We start from the raw sequence: 16,436 nt of genomic DNA, 5'->3' as shown, positions 1-16,436 counted from the left end.
AGCATGAGCACAGGCAGACAGAGTGGTAGGCAGAGGCAGAGGGAGAAGCAAGCTCCCCGCTGAGCAAGGAGCCCGATGTGGGACTCGATCCCCGGACGCTGGGATCATGACCTGAGCTGAAGGCAGCCACTTAACCAACTGATCATAAGTAAATTTGCTCTTTGTCTTTCACTCTCTTGATTATTAAATTTTCTTTTTGGACGTTATATGTCCAAATGGTGTCAGGTTGTATGTGATCTATGGCTTTCTTTTTTCCCCTCAACATTACGGTTTTGAGGTTTTGAGATTCGTCCACGCTTGAGAGCGATAATTCATCTTTCCTTTCTTTTTTTTTTTTTTTTTACCGTATTTCACACCCCTTAACAATACTGAATCCTCCTATCCATGACTGCGATGCAGCTCTCCGTTTATTCAAGCCTTTGTTTAGCTCTTTCAAAAACATTCGTAATTCTCTTCATGAAATCTTGCATTTCTTTGATTAGATGTATTCCTAAACACCGTTTCTTTTTTGTTGCTCTTGCCAAGTGCTCCTAATCATTACCCTTCATTCCCACTGTCGCTCGAGAGTCTGCCAATATTAAGGAATTTTTTTAAAAAGGCGGGGGGGAACTTAACTACGCCTGATACGTTCTAACTCTCCGCGTTCCAAATGCCTCCAACTAATTTCTGACCATTGCTCTACCCGTAGGTCCATCTGCACGAAAACCGTCCCAAGGAGCGCGGAAAATGTCTCCCCAGGGCTCGAGGCGGAGCCGGTACGTGCTGACGTCAAGGGCACGCAATACCTTAGAGGCCGGGAAAGGGCGGGGCCAGCAAGGGGACCTGCTGCTGGGAGAGCAGCGGCCGGAGCGGGGGCCATGGCGAAGCTGCTGAGCTGCGTCCTAGGCCCCCGGCTCTACAAAATCTACCGGGAAAGGGACTCAGAAAGGGCCCCGTCCAGCGTCCCCGAGACTCCAACTTCAGTCACTAGCCCCCCTTCCAGCTCCTGGGTGAGTCGAGTTCTCCCCTGGTCAAAAACATGGTACGGCCCAAACCCCTTTGCGGCCTTTGCTCCCCAGCAGCGCCCATTATTGGAAATCGGGGGAGCCTCCTTGTCAAGCCAGTTGTCTGCAAAGTGCTCTTTGTGCTTCCTGGGTTAAAGTCACGCCTGCGGACCGGCTGCCTCCTTTATCGCCGTTTGCCACCGCTTTCTCATTCTGACTGCCATTCCTTGCTTTTTCCTCTCGCGGCCCCCCACCCTGTCTTTCGTGGTTCGTGCTGGTCCCAGTTGACTCTAAGTCCTGGAAGAGACCCTGCGCGGATTCGAGAGCTGGATGATTTTGCCGTCAGACTCTCTATTTCTTCTGCCTCGGTGCCCTTCCCAGTTCTGTTTTATCTTCCTTCCACCCTGGCCTTGAATTTCAAGATGATTTCTACATACGTATCCGCTGCCCCCCCACTCAACCGCCCACCCTATCTTGGAGGCCCTAGGGTCATCGCATCCGTGAAAGCTGGGGGTGGTGGTAGACTGTGCCCCTACATGTTCTTTACCTTTTCATTGGTAGTCTCAGACTCTGTTTATTGCCCTCCACAGCTGCCCGCCCTCAGCCACATTCTCTTCCTTAATCACCCCACTGTTACTTCTGATCTTCTTTCCCTCTTCAAGTTGTCACAGTGTCTCTCCTTTCTTCTCTAACTCCTGTCCCCATATGCACATGCCCACAACCCATTTGAAACTGGGTTGTGGAAAAGGATCACGAAATGTCCAGTGAGGCTGTCACTTTTGCTCGAAAGTCCAGGCCCCTATGTTCTCATGGTCTGAGGTAGGAAATCGGGTTTAGAGTGGGGGTTGGGAAGAGCGGCTTCTTTGGGAGCCAGGGATGTCCCAGGAGGGATAACTTTGGAGGCTAGAACCGGGGGACACACGTCTGGGCTCTCAAAGGGAGGAGGAAGGACTTGTCAATGGACATGGTCCTTGACTCGGCTGTCTGTTTTGGCAGGATACGTACTACCAACCCCGTGCCCTGGAGAAGCATGCTGACAGCATTCTGGCACTGGTATGTCTGTCTGCCCTGACGTCTGGAACTACTGCATCTTTTCCCATCCAGTTGCCTTCCCGAACTTTCTCCTCCCCAGCCTGGGGGAAGGCAGCGCCCCTGGGGGGTGGGGGGATGCTCTGGGCTCTGCAGCCGACCTCTCCAACATACGTGTGGACGCGCTCTCAAGCACACATACTTGGCATTCCCCTTTGGTGTGTGCACTGCTTTCTGTGGGGCAGCCTGAGCCCTGAGGAAAATGTGTTTACTCTTGGGACCGTCTGCAGGTGCTGAGTCCTGTGGTCCCCAGTGACCTGTCCTCCCTGGCAACTAACCTCTTGGCTGCAAAGACAGCTGTTTTCTCTGGCAGAGTACCTATGGTGACGTTTGTGCATCTCGTGGGGACCAGGCCAGGCACTGTCCTGAGCAGGGCTGATTGAAAAGGCTTGGTTAACTTGAGCAGAAAAAGAAACTGGCCTTTAAATGTGGTGAAATTATGTCTGGAGACAAGAGGAAGAAAAGGGAACCTATATCTAATCTCCCCAGCCTCTGTTATGCTCTGATATGTTGCCTTTCAACAAATATTAAGCACCTACTGTGTTATGCACAGAATAGGTCCTTGATATGATCTCCCTCAGGTTATCCACTTTGCTCAGAGCCTAGGCCTGGAAACGGCAAACGTGTGTGTGTGTATTGATTGCTTGTCCCTGTCTCTCTGCTGCAGGCTTCAGTCTTCTGGTCCATCTCTTACTACTCCTCTCCCTTCGCCTTCTTCTACTTATACAGGAAAGGTCAGTGTGGTTTCAAAGGTGGTGGGCAGGTTGTTGGCAAATGAGCCAACCCCCCCCAAAGATGAAAGGGGACCCGTGAGGATGGCTTGGCTTCCCTCTTCCATCAGGCATCTTCTTCCTCCAAGGGCATGGCTGTCCCAAAGAGAGGGTATGGGGTGGAGGTGGGGGCTGACCTGGGAAGAGATGCCAAGGGGCAGTGGGGAAAACTTCTCACATAATGCCTCTCCCGTCCTAGGTTACTTGAGCTTGTCCAAAGTGGTGCCGTTTTCTCACTATGCTGGGACGTTACTACTACTCTTGGCAGGCGTGGCCTGTCTCCGAGGTAGGTCCAGAGGGAGCCTGGTTTGGATCTCTCCTTCACTGGGTAAATATTTATTATATAGCTTTTGCAAATATAATTTTTTGCTGGGTGCTGAGGGGGAATAATTGGGAATGGTGAAGACATGGTCTTTTCCTTAAAGGATTTGGTTGTAAGTAATTGGCAAGAAACTTTGCCAAACTAATTGGCAGAAAACTTTGGTATTTTCTGGAAAAGATGCATATAGCCTACAATAATTCTGCACATATCCACATATATGTTTGTAATAATCCGAAACTGGAAACAAGTCCATGGCCACAAATAGTAGGATGGATAAATACTTTAGAGGGTTCTAGTTCTACAACAGAACACAACAGAGCAATGCAAGTGAACAGATTTAAGCTACACTTAGTAACAGTTGAGTCTCAAAATTGTCATGTTGAATGCAAAAAGCATTCAGCATTACAGATAATATAGGCAGTGTATTTCCACTTACGTGAATTTCAAAAAGGATGCATATATAAGTGGCAAAACACAGGCACGGTTATCTTGAGAATCAGGAGAGTGATTACCTGGGAGAGGGAGGGAACAAGACAGGGAGGCCTCTTGGAGGGATGTGACTTTGTTCTCTTCCTTGTCTCAGGTGGTGGTCACATAAATGTTTGCTTTGCTTTTTTTTTTTTTAAACTGAATGTGTGTTGTATAAACGTAGTTATATCTCACAGTTTAATAGTGAAGAGATGATCCAAATCATTGCCCCTTGGCAGGTGCACATGACAAATACTGGGCGAGGGGATGCTTGGAGAGGGAATGGCGGGTCAGGAGCTGGATGGCTGCAGTTGGGCCCAGACAGGGGTGAGGACCTTCTGCCTGCAGCGTTCTGCCTCCCGATCTCTACCGGGTTGGGCTCCCTCCTCAGAGAGTCCTTCCCTGACCTCCCGATCTAAAAGTAGCTACCACTCCTCGGTTTTGTCCTACATTTAAATTTTATTTGTTTTTTAATTTGGGCACAAAAATTAAAAACAGAAGAGCTCAGAGAACACAATACTATAATAATAATTTTTTAAAAGATTTTATTAATTTATTTGACAGAGAGAGAAAGCAAACACAAGCAGGGGGTAGGCGCAGAGGGAGAGAGAGAAGTGGAGCCTGACATGGGGTTCGATCCCAGGACCCTGGGATCATGACCTGAGCCAAAGGCAGATACTTAACCGGCTGAGCCACCCAGGTGCCCCAATATCATAGAGAACTGAAATGCTTATGTTCTGTGATACTGTTTCTGATACCTTTGGTCAATAAAATACTGAAGCTTTGCATTCCGAGCTGGCATTCCCATTGGAATCTTCCCCAGTACTGTGTTCCTCTTTCCCCAGAAGTCACCATTGCCATTTGGCGGGGTTTCTTTCCTGGTCCACATTTTTATACTTTTATGAGAGATAGGCCTCACTTTATCAAATCTAAGCTGTTATGAATTGTAAAATGCATTTCGATTCAGTTTTCAAATGTGAAAGGAAATAGATGTTTTAGAATCTATGAAATACGGTAACTAAAAACAGTATATAGCCCTTCTTTTTTTTTTTAAAGGTTTTATTTATTTTTTTGACAGAGATCACAAGTAGGCAGAGAGGTAGGCAGAGAGAGAGGAAGGGAAGCAGGCTCCCTGCTGAGCGGAGAGCCCGATGCAGGGCTCAATCCCAGGACCCTGGGATCATGACCTGACCCAAAGACAGAGGCTTTAACCCACTGAGCCACCCAGGCACCCCTATAGCCCTTCTCTTGTTCATTTTACATTTTTGGCACAACTGGCATCACACTGGACAAACCATTCTGCACCTTGCTTTGTTCTGCATATCATCTGGGGCCTCTACCCCTGATGATAATAGCATTCTGGTTCATTCTGGTTTTATTTTCTTGGTAGCACTTACCCCTCTCTGAAATGTTCTTGTTTACTTGCTTACCATCTTTCTCCAGTCCCACCCCACCCCCAACCAAAGCCCCAGCTCTCAGTGCTGGAACCTGTGTGTCTCATTTCCGGTGCCTCCCATGTCATCGGTGCCTGGCCCATGATACCTGTCAGGTCAGTGAAAGCAGAGAAGTCGGGGCTTCAGATTCCTTGGCAGTGAAGGGAGAGCAGATGTGACTGCCAAAGGGCCAGGTGAAGAGAGGAAAGAGCTGAGCATTGAGGATGGCTCTTGTTTCAGAGAGGGAAGTGGAAGGGAGGCTGGGAGGAGCAGTCTGGATATCAGAAGGTGGCAAAGATGGACCCAGGAAGTGGAGGAGGAAGGAGTCTCAAGGAATAGGAAGAGTGCTGAGAGGCACAGTTGGAAGAGAGCAGGGACAGAGAAAGGGGACTCAACATTCAGTGAGGAAGTGATTGTGGGGCGAGAGCAGGAGCCAGGAAGCCAGATGGCAGGGAGTTAGACTGTACAGAAAAGAGAGGGAAAGCAGGCAGCGGAGAACGCTGGCAGGGAGGAGAGAAACTCCGTGCTCACCGGGGTGAAAAGTAAGCTTGCATGTTGCTGTGGTAAGACTGGGAAGGTGAACATTCTGGAGGGTGGAGCATCGGTAGCCTATCAAGAAACAAACTGAAGAAGCTGGGTGGGAGGGGAACATTAAAGCTATATACAAAGGAAGGGGGTCAGCTCGACTCTCCTGTTTCCCCAGACTCTGGGCCATCTGTTCCTTTTCCTCCCACTTCTCTTTCCAGGGCCTTCTCCTTGCCCATCTCCAAGCTTCTTCCCGAAACTTACTCAGCTTGCTCTTCCACTTTTCCTAACGCTGTTTCCTGTCCTCTCTCTCCCAGGCATCGGCCGCTGGACCAACCCCCAGTACAGGCAGTTCATCACCATCTTGGAGGCAACACATAGGAACCAGTCTGCAGAAAACAAGGTGAGAGGTGCCAGACGTCTGGGTTCCCTGGCGGCTGCTTCCTCAGCTGCCTCCCTGGAGCACTGGGCACCAGCTTCTGCCCGGGGCAGAAGGTGGGTTTTGCCACAGACCACACTGGGTTTTCGCTTGCCCATCTCTGTATCCCCTCCCACCCTGTGCAAGTGAACTATCCACCCAAGGAATCTTCCTCCCCACCAGTCCTAATGGAGTGTTCCTCAGTGTTTCTTAGAAGGGGGTCTTCTCTCTGTCACAGCAGCTCAGTTCTGTAAATGGTGTTAATTTTGGCCATGTGCATTGAACACCATGCTAGTTTGGTTCAGAGATGGGACAAGATGGACAGGTATGTCCACTCTTGTGCCTGGAAGCACAGCGTGGTGCCAAGAGGGAGAAAAGCTAGGGCACAGTGTCCTTGGAGTTGGGCCAGCCCAGCTGGTGCTGGAGTGTGATTATCTTTCAGAAGGGGCTTTGGGGCCCTATAAAGCTCTTTCCTGTTACAAAGGGGTTCCTGGGATCAAACAGCTGTGACCACCGTCATCATGCTCCACACTGTCATTTACGGAGCTACGGAATGATGTCCTGGCACACCGCTGTCTGAGGCATTTTGCATACACCCTTCCCAGGCCTCACAACAACCACATTAGGTGGTATTATTATACCTCTGAGGAAATAGACAAAGAGGTTCAGTGACCAGCAGAGTCACGGAACAAAGGAAATGGCTGGGTCTGGATTTGCCTCCAGGTCTGAGCAGAGTCTGCCTGAAATTTGCTTTTCTTCATTTTGTTTTGTTTTGCCATTTACATTTTCATACAGTGTTTCTATTGTTCCTTCTTAGTCAAGTTATTTTTGAAAATGTCAAAAAATTTCTGTGATGGAAAATTAAAAAACAGCTCTTAAAATAGAGTACTGGGCACTCTGGGGATGAGGGAGGGAGTACAGCAGAATAGAAGACACAGCTTCTGCCACCCTCAGAAAGCATGTGGGCAGACTGAGTGGGATGACCAGAGGCGTAGATGGTCTGGGTGGCCTCACCAGCCCCTGGTTGCAGAAGTTGAAGGAAGGGAGGTGGCCATGAGGATGGAACTGTCGGAGAGGGCCTCATTATAGAGGTGGTCCCAATGCAAAGGAAGCACCGTAGGCATGACTTCCCTCCTTCCCTGTCACCCAGCCTCCAGGAAAGCATCAGGTAAAGACCCAGTGGGGGAGAGGGCATGTCCAGCCAACAGATCCCCCACACCCACACTTCCTCCTTCAGAAGCACTAGCATCTCTAGCCACCCGTTCTGGGTGTGGGTTAGTCTTAAATTTTGGAAAAGCAAAGACTATTAAGTTTCTCTTCTGGAAGCAGCCAGGACAGTCTTGAGAAAGGATAGAGCCTCCTGTCTTGCCTGATTTTTCAGGCCATGACAGAGCTTACCCTCTGTGAACTGGGTCGGTGTGTGGGGATGTTGACTTGTCTCCCCCTCCTCTGATGTGCAGGGGTGAGTCTTGTGGTTGATGAGGGTGAGATGAGGTTGGGTAGGTAAGCCTGCCCTCTTAGTCGCCCTTTTCCTCCCCCTCCTCTTTCTCTCCCTGCCCACCACAGAGGCAGCTCGCCAACTACAACTTTGACTTTAAGAGCTGGCCAGTTGACTTCCACTGGGAAGAGCCCAGCAGCCGGTGAGGTCCCAGTTCTTTCATTCCCTCCCTGCTCTGTCCTGTCCCACACCTCCAGCCCCATTTGGGGCCCCAGGGCCTGCTCTCCAGTGCCATCTCCTCGTTCCTAGATCCCTGCCCTCTGGACCTCAGATGTCCAGCTTGCTGCTCCTGACCCCATCTTCCCCTGCATCTTTCCATCCTCAGGAAAGAGTCTCGAGGGGGCCCTTCCCGCCAGGGTGTGGCCCTGCTTCGCCCGGAGCCCCTGCACCGGGGGACAGCAGACACTCTCCTCAACCGGGTCAAGAAGCTGCCTTGTCAGATCACCAGGTGGGAAGCAACAGGGAGAGAGGCCCACTGGGGTGGAGGGGATGTGGAGTGAGGACTCCAGGACTGGGTGCTCCAGTTCAGTCCAGGACTGGGTGCTCTCGATGTCATTTACTGGGCCTCGAGCTGTTTGTGATAGTTTCTAATCTCGATTTGTATGTGAAGAAAAGAGGCTCAGAGAGGTCCAGAGTCTCACAGAAGGTTTGGGATGAAGGTGAATGAAGGATTAGGATATTAACACGATTCTGTCTGATGACAAAAGCTCTTTCATTTTGTTATTTTTTCAATTTATTTAAGTAAGCTCTGCACCCAACATGGGCCTTGAACTCAGGACCCAGAGCACAAGAGTGACATGTTCTACCAACTGAGCCAGCCAGGTGCCTACAAAAGCTCTTTTAATGAGGCTGGGAGGGAAGAATGAGGTTGGGGGTGCAGTGGAGACACATAGCCCTAGCCGGAGCAGGGTCTGGTGGCAGCTGTGTCCTTGTCCTGGACCCTCTGCACCTTGGCTATTCTACCTTAAGCGAGCTAGTTTCTGCATCTGTAAATAGCCCACCTCTCGGGATTGGTGAGATTTGGTAGGGTAACCTGTTCACAAGGGCTTCCACCTTGTGTGGGGCCCTGAGCGCACATGGCAAAGCCCAAGTAAGTCATAGCTGTAGTGTCACAGGAGTAAGCATCGGTCCCTTGCCGTGGTGCAGATGCTGTGGGGATTTTCTGTTGCTGGGGCCTGGAGGCAAGTTCTGGGATACCAAGGAAGCGGGAGGGTTTAGCGGTCAGTGTGGACAGTGTGCCCCCTTGTCAGAGGGGAAAACCAGATTTGCAGCTTTGAGGGGATGCTGGATGGAGTGGTACAGTGTTTTTCTGGGGACAAATCCTATTTCAGGATTAACTGGAAATGGTTAATTGCCTTTTTTAGGAACAGCACCTACCTATGTGTCGAAAGTAGCCCGTTGGTTCAGTAAATATTTTTAGCCCCTACTCTGTGTCAGGCTCTGGCCACCGGCCACATGGCAGATAGAGGGCACATCTCAGTAAATGGAACAGTCAGGTCTCTGCCCCCGTGGAGTCTGCAGCCTGGTTTGGTGTCTTTCAAACAATGGATCTTGGGGCGCCTGGGTGGCTCAGTCAGTTGGGCGTCCAACTCTTGATTTTGACCAAGGTCATGATCTCAGAGTCTTGGGATTGGCCCACCTCTAGTGCTGTGCCCCCTGGGGAGTTTACTTTCCTCTCCTTCTCCCCCTGTCCCTCCCCCTGCTCATGTATACACACTCTCTCTCTCTCAAACAAGTAAATCTTTTTTTAATAAAGATTTTATTTATTTATTTATTTGGCAGAGATTACAAGCATGCAGAGAGGCAGTTAGAGGGGTGGGAGGGGAAGCACGCTCCCTGCTGAGCAGAGAGCCTGATGTGGGGCTTGATCCCAGGACCCTGAAATCATGACCTGAGCTGAAGGCAGAGCCTTAACCCACTGAGCCACCCAGGCGCCCCTAAGTAAACACATCTTAAAACAAAATCCAGACGATGGATCTTGACCCATTCAGCAATCTTGAAATCAATTGAGTGAATTATAGCTATCATTGTTTTTTTTTTTTTTTTTTTTTTTTTTTAAAGTTTTTTTTTATTTATTTGACAGAGAGAGATCACAAGTAGACGGAGAGGCAGGCAGAGAGAGAGAGAGAGAGAGAGAGGGAAGCAGGCTCCCTGCTGAGCAGAGAGCCCGACGCGGGACTCGATCCCAGGACCCTGAGATCATGACCTGAGCCGAAGGCAGCGGCCCAACCCACTGAGCCACCCAGGCGCCCCGCTATCATTGTTTTTAAAGTATTATTTAACTGGGGACTTTTAATAAGTTTCATTTTTAAGATTTATTTATTTAAGAGAGAGAGAGCCAGAGTGCACGCCCACAGTAAGGGGTGGAGTGCAGGAGGAGCAGAGGGAGAGAGAATCTTTTTTTTTAAAGATTTTATTTATTGGGACGCCTGGGTGGCTCAGTTGGTTAAGCGGCTGCCTTCGGCTCAGGTCATGATCCCGGCGTCCTGGGATCGAGTCCCACATCGGGCTCCTTGCTCGTCGGGGAGCCTGCTTCTCCCTCTGCCTCTGCCTGCCATTCTGTCTGCCTGTGCCTGCTCTCTCTCCCTCTCTCTCTCTGACAAATAAATAAATAAAATCTTTTAAAAAAATAAATAAATAAAGATTTTATTTATTTGTCAGAGACAGAGGGAGAGAGAGCGAGCAAGCACAGGCAGACAGAGAGGCAGGCAGAGGCAGAGGGAGAAGCAGGCTCCCTGCCGAGCAAGGAGCCCGATGTGGGACTCGATCCCAGGACCCTGGGATCATGACCTGAGCCGAAGGTAGCCGCTTAACCAGCTGAGCCACCCAGGCATCCCAGGGAGAGAGAATCTTAAGCAGACTCACGCTGAGCCCCAACCCGGAGATCATGACCTGAGCCGAAACCAAGAGTTGGACATTTAACCAACTGCACCACCGAGGCCCCCTCAGTAGTAATTACACATTAACAGAATTGTAATTAGTAATAACTTTGCTTTTACTTACCATATATAGAAAATATCATCTCCTACATTTTTAGTATATGTACAGATGTGTGTACTGGGCCACAAATAAAATGTGCCCCTTATAAAGGTTGTAGTAAAAAAGTTTGAAAAACGTCAGCTTGGTACATACAATATTTCATTAAATCCTTAAGGAGGAACACAAACACATAAGGGTCAAGAAAACAAAACTGAAGTTCAAGGGTGAAGCGGGACCCAGGGTCTCTGGGTGTGCTAGGGCTGGGATGGGCCCTGGGCCCTCCTGAGCTCAAAGGTCGGCTAACCCCTGTGTTCCCCACAGCTACTTGGTGGCACACACCCTGGGGCGCCGAATGCTGTACCCCGGTTCTGTGTACCTGCTCCAGAAGGCCCTCATGCCCATGCTGCTGCAGGGCCAGGCCCGGCTGGTGGAAGAGGTGAGGCACCCCCGCCCCCGCGCCCCGATTCTCCTCCCCCAACCAAGGATGTGACCTCCCGCCCCTCATGTCTCCCTCACTCAGTGTAATGGGCGCCGGGCGAAGCTGCTGGCCTGTGATGGCAACGAGATTGACACCATGTTTGTGGACCGGCGGGGGACAGCAGAGCCCCAGGGACAGAAGCTGGTGAGAGGGAGCAGGGAGCCCAGAGGCAGTTGCGGGGGCAGCAGAGGCTCTGGGGATCTCAGGCCTCCAGCAGCTCCGAGAAAAGACAGCTGGAATAATCCCTGTCTCCCAGCCCCACCCTCAAGACCTCTTCTCTCGGAAAACCCTGCCATAGCAAAATGGAGCAAGGAGGAGTTGACATTCAAGGACCAAAAAGTAATCTTGTAACGGTCACCACTTAGGCAGCATTTCTACAACCCTGTGGAAGAGAAACTAATTTTTTATGTCAACCTATTTTATAGATGATGAAACTAAGGCCCGGGATAATTTTCCCAGATCACACAGTAAGTGAGAGAGCTGGGATTTGAACCCGGGCAGCCTGGCCTCCCAAGTGGCCTACCTCCATGAAGCAGCCCCGGAAGGAGCCCTGAGCCAACAGTCTAGGGAGCTGGCTTCTGGTCCTGGCTCTCCCCAGCGCTGTCCATGCGAGTCCACGCGAGCCCCGTCATCTCTGGGCTTTGGCATGGGGCACCATGGAATGAGTTTATCCGACTCTGTGTCTGGAGCCCAGAGATGGAAAGCAATTGGCATACCACACAAGACAAAGTGTCATGGGAAAAAATAGACTCAAAAGCCAGAAAGGAAAAAAAGTATCCCTACCCATTTCTGAGGGCTGGCCCTCTGCTGGTCTTCCAAGGAGAAGTGGACGCTGTGCTGGGTGATTAGTACTTTCTCTTCCTCTGAGGGCTCAGTTTGCTAAGCGTTTGCATCCACTTTGCTTTTCTTCTTAGATACCTTGTGGGTTGAGAAATTTCCATTCCCCTTGAAGAGAACAGGCCCTTTCCTCTTCCCACATCCTACCACATGGGGCATTTTCTATCCCAACTTGGCTCCTTCCCAGCCCTCCTTCCTGCCTCCCTCCACAGGTGATCTGCTGTGAGGGGAACGCGGGCTTCTATGAGGTGGGCTGCATTTCTACGCCTCTGGAAGGTAGGCCCGTGGCTCGGCTCTCTTTGTCCCTGTCCTTTGGAATGGAACGGCCCCACCTTCCCACACTGATAGAACCTCCCTGCGCCAGATCGTGTGTTCCCAGTGAGGTTTAAAACTCACATCTGGGGGAAAGTGTACTCCCCCTTTGCTAACCATACATCCCTCCCCTTGGGCTGTGTTCCTAACAGGATGGCCTTCGTGCTGTCCCCACCACACCGTCACGTTACCTCTCCCTTCTGCTGCCTCAGAACCTCTGGTGTCATCTCCCCATTCTGGGAAGGCTGGAGTTACTTGCCTCTGAGTTTGAGGGTGTTTAGAGCTCCAGGGTTCGGTTGCTCTTTCCCCCAGGGCTGGAGGGGTTTGGGGGAGGTGTGGGCCATGAGCTCCTAGCCCCTCCCCCTCCATCTTTGCAGCTGGATATTCAGTTCTGGGCTGGAACCATCCAGGCTTTGCTGGAAGCACGGTGAGACCCTCTCTGAAATCCCTTTCTTTTCCTGAATTACAGTCTGTCTCCCCCTGGTCAGCCACTAGAGTTAGGGAAAGGAGTGGCTGTTTCTGGTAGGGGAGCTCCCACTCACCTGTCACCTGGGTGCCAAGGGCAGGGAGCCAGACCCCTCCTCCCACAGTGGGAGGCGGCAGGCAGGCTGGTTTCTGGAGAGTGCAGCCCTTCCCACCAGCCTTTTCTTCTGCACCCTCCCTGTCTGTTGCAGTGGAGCTGCTAGAAAAGTCCATTTTGGGAGCTTGCCAGTGACCCAGGTGGCCTTTGGTGCTGACTCACTCCAGTCTTTGCCCTTCCTCCTGCAGGGGGTGCCATTTCCTCAGAATGAGGCCAACGCCATGGATGTGGTGGTCCAGTTTGCCATCCACCGCCTGGGCTTCCAGCCCCAGGACATCATCATCTATGCCTGGTCCATCGGCGGCTTCACTGGTACCAGCCTACCTCCTGCCCCCCTCCTCCCAATTTGTGCCACCCCTACCCCACCCCAAGGAGAGGTAGGGAAATGCATGGGGGGCCTGGCAATGGGGTCGAGGCTTAAGGGAGGAGAGGATGGAGGTGGGATATCTGTGTGGGTCTGGAAGAAGGTATCCTGTTTGTATACATTCACATTTCCTTCCACTCTTAAGCCCATTATTTTATTTACTTATTTATTTATTTTTAAAGATTTTGTTTGAGAGAGAGAGAGAGAGAGAGCAAGGGGGAGGGGCAGAGGCAGAGGGATAGAGAGAATTCCAGGCAGACTCCCTGCCAAGCATGGAGCCTGACACAGGGCTCAGTCTCCCCACCCCAAGATCATGATCCAAGCCAAAACCAAGAGTCAGATGCCTAACCGACTGAGCCACCCAGGTGCCCTCTTTTGCCCATTATTAAAAGAAGTAGACCAGGGTCCTGGGCAGGGAGCACATCAGGGAAGCGAATCTTTCCTCTGCACATCTTCGATGCACTTTGATGTTCTCTCTCGATCTTCTCTGGAGAGTGCCCTGGCCAAGTGATGTGAGGGGTTAAGGGAGACCTTGGGCTAACCTAATAGGGAGGATGGTGTCAGCCTGTAGGGTCAGTGGGACAGGGATAGGGTGGTGGGCAGGAGCCTCTCAGTCCTCACCCTTCTTTCCTATCCTGGTACCAGCCACGTGGGCAGCCATGTCCTACCCAGACATTAGTGCTGTGATCCTGGATGCCTCCTTTGATGACCTGGTGCCCTTGGCCTTGAAGGTCATGCCAGATAGCTGGAGTGAGTACAACTCCCAGGCCTGCCCTTCCAGGGAGGGGGTGGGCTGGTACTGGGAGCTTCATTCTAACTGGAGATGGATCCTTTTGCTGTGGGTGGGGAGTGGGTCACCCCACTATTGAGAAGCAGGAGGACTCCTCTGTCTGGGGCCTCAGTTTTCTCTGTGAGCACTGGGGACTTTTGTGTTGGACAAGGGCTTTGTCTCTGTCATCCCTTTACTTTTATCCCACTCCAGGGGGCCTGGTGACCAGGACAGTGAGGCAGCACCTCAATCTGAACAATGCAGAACAGCTGTGCAGGTGAGAGAGGGCCGGCCAGCAACATCCTTCCCCGCCTCCCCCCTGTACAGGCTCTGCTTGGTATTCGAGCAGATCTCCCAGTAAGGCCAGACTTTGGGCAATGGGGCCCATTCTTTAATATTTTCTCATCCTTGGGTGATGGGCTAGCCCATGGGACCTTGTATAGTGGGGGATGAGAAGGCAGCCCTTTGGGGGTGGGGGGTGGGCAGTGGCCGGGTGTTACCATCTCCCTCTGAGCACTCTCTCCCCACAACGATCTCCTCTGAAGGTACCAGGGCCCCGTGCTGCTGATCCGCAGAACCAAGGATGAGATCATCACTACCACGTGAGTGCCGGGGAGCCTCTCCCCTCCTGGATCCCAGATGGAACTAGGAAATTGCCCTTCCCACCTCTGCCCCTGGAAGGTGTCCAAACCCTCCCTCCCCAAACTCTAGCCTCTTAAGTGTCCATTCTTCCCACCCCCAGGGTTCCTGAGGACATCATGTCCAACCGAGGCAATGACCTCCTGCTGAAGCTCCTGCAGTACCGGTGAGCCAGGGGTGTGTGTACTGACACGGCACAGCGGGGAGCGGGGGAGGAGGGCTTGGGGTGAGGAGTGAAGGGAACTGGGTCCTGACTTCCCATCCCCGTGCTCCCTCTGTAGGTATCCCCGTGTGATGGCAGAGGAGGGTCTTCGAGTGGTGAGGCAGTGGCTGGAGGCCTCCTCACAGCTGGAGGAAGGTGCATGCAGATGCTGTGAGGCCTTTGGGTGGGGACATGGCAAGGCCAGGCACTGACTGGCACTCCTCTCTCTCCCTGAGCAGCCTCCATTTACAGCCGTTGGGAGGTGGAAGAGGACTGGTGCCTGTCTGTCCTCCGCTCCTACCAGGCAGAACATGGGCCTGACTTCCCCTGGAGTGTGGGTAAGGGTGTCCTGGGGCAGGAGAGGGTGTCAGGAAGAGTCCAGGAAGGGGATGAATACCCAGATGTATGGACCCTGTGTGAGCGCCTCTTCTCTGCAGGGGAGGACATGGATGCAGACGGAAGGCAGCAGCTGGCCTTGTTTCTGGTGAGCTAAGGGGTGGCGAAGGAAGGGGGTGCCCGAATGGCCAGGGGACACGTGTAGGGCTTGGGGACAGCACTGGAAGTGGCAGCTTGTAGAGAGTGGGTGGTGGTTTCACGGGCCGTGGAGGTGTTTGGTGGCTGCTGCTCACTGCAGTGTTCTGCACCCCACCTGTCCTGCCCTCTTTCTTCAGGCTCAGAAGCATCTGTACAACTTTGAGGCCACCCATTGCACCCCGCTCCCGGCCCAGAACTTCCAGATGCCCTGGCACCTCTAGCGGCCACAGTGGGACTCGTTCTGAAAGAGTGGGACAGGAGGAGACATGAAGAAGGAGCCTCTTACTTGTGATTCTCTGTGTTCATGTTGCTGTTTATAGTTTGTGGAAAGTGGGGGACTGTCCCCCTTCTCACTGCCCTCTTGCACGTTTCCCCTCATCCATCCGGCGGTACCTAACCTTGCCCGACATGCACCCTGCATTCAATGAATGAATTATTCCTAATAATTAATAAAAAGGTATTTTTTCTATAGTTGGGTTAAGTGTTTGACTTCCTGAATGTCCAGGAGCCTGGGGCTGAAGCCCCAAACGGCTGGGTTTTGGGGAACCCAACCCCATCCAGCCTATTTAACCCTTCCCATCCCTGCTGTTCCCCCAGGCCTTCAGCCCCCAACCTGAACTGTCCTCATACAGTGGGTCCCCAAGCCTCCCCGTTTGCTGGTCTAGTAGTATCATCACGTTCAGCCTCCCCTGCCGGCGCCCCAGTCCGTCCTGCGTAACCCTGCAGCCTCCCCAGGACCTCACGGCTTTGTCGCCTACAAAGGGTTCTAGTACCTGATTTCCCCTACTCAGGGATCTTCTATGGATTTCCAGATTCAACCCGCATGGCTTCACCATCAGTACCCCCAGTGTTTCTTGCAAAGATCTTGCTATTCCCATGAGGAGTGAGGAACAGCCCACTCCTCACGTCTTAAGCAGCAAACCCTGTATACCTCCTCACTGTGTCATCAAGTCTCCTTCAACAACAGGGCCTGTCAGGGACAGAGGCCAGAGCTCCAAGGGCTCATGTTCTCCTAGAGCCACACTTCACCGTTCTGGACAGCTATTAAAAGAAAATCCTTAGTTTGAACCTGAGGAAATTGGTTTCCTCTAACTTCTGTCCTATTTCCAATCCTTGGATTTCATGGAACAGAATAAGTCCTTCTCCCACCCATCAGTAGGTTCCCTGGCCACTTCTTTCTTTGGGAACCTCTTTTCTAGATGACACTCCCCCAGATTTACCACCTTGGCCACTGTT

The 16,436-nt window shown here is 51.8% G+C and overlaps 1 protein-coding gene across 2 annotated transcripts; it reads left to right on the top strand.

Moving 5' to 3' along the window:
* The first annotated feature begins 787 nt into the window (after positions 1-787).
* Positions 788-15,671, top strand: LOC111152297 (abhydrolase domain containing 16A). Of its 2 annotated transcripts, XM_022510776.1 has the most exons (20): positions 788-989; positions 1,980-2,036; positions 2,740-2,806; positions 3,042-3,128; positions 5,908-5,993; positions 7,575-7,648; positions 7,832-7,954; positions 10,807-10,921; positions 11,006-11,107; positions 12,013-12,076; positions 12,490-12,539; positions 12,881-13,004; positions 13,702-13,806; positions 14,039-14,102; positions 14,371-14,427; positions 14,568-14,630; positions 14,746-14,822; positions 14,906-15,004; positions 15,104-15,150; positions 15,338-15,671. In XM_022510776.1, the coding sequence occupies exons 1-20, from the start codon at positions 858-860 to the stop codon at positions 15,419-15,421; spliced, it is 1,677 nt and encodes a 558-aa protein (XP_022366484.1). In that variant the 5' UTR covers positions 788-857; the 3' UTR covers positions 15,422-15,671. The 2 variants fall into 2 exon arrangements, with proteins under 2 accessions (XP_022366484.1, XP_022366485.1); XM_022510777.1 differs by lacking the exons at positions 11,006-11,107; positions 12,013-12,076; positions 12,490-12,539 and having other exon boundaries at positions 802-989; positions 12,932-13,004.
* The last annotated feature ends 765 nt before the right edge of the window (positions 15,672-16,436 follow it).

Source organism: Enhydra lutris, unplaced genomic scaffold (genome assembly GCF_002288905.1).
Source record: "Enhydra lutris kenyoni isolate GAN:26980312 unplaced genomic scaffold, ASM228890v2 scaffoldscaffold28, whole genome shotgun sequence".
NCBI lineage: Eukaryota > Metazoa > Chordata > Mammalia > Carnivora > Mustelidae > Enhydra > Enhydra lutris.
The sequence above is the reverse complement of the archived record's forward strand: the minus strand, read 5'-3'. Positions and strand labels throughout refer to the sequence as shown.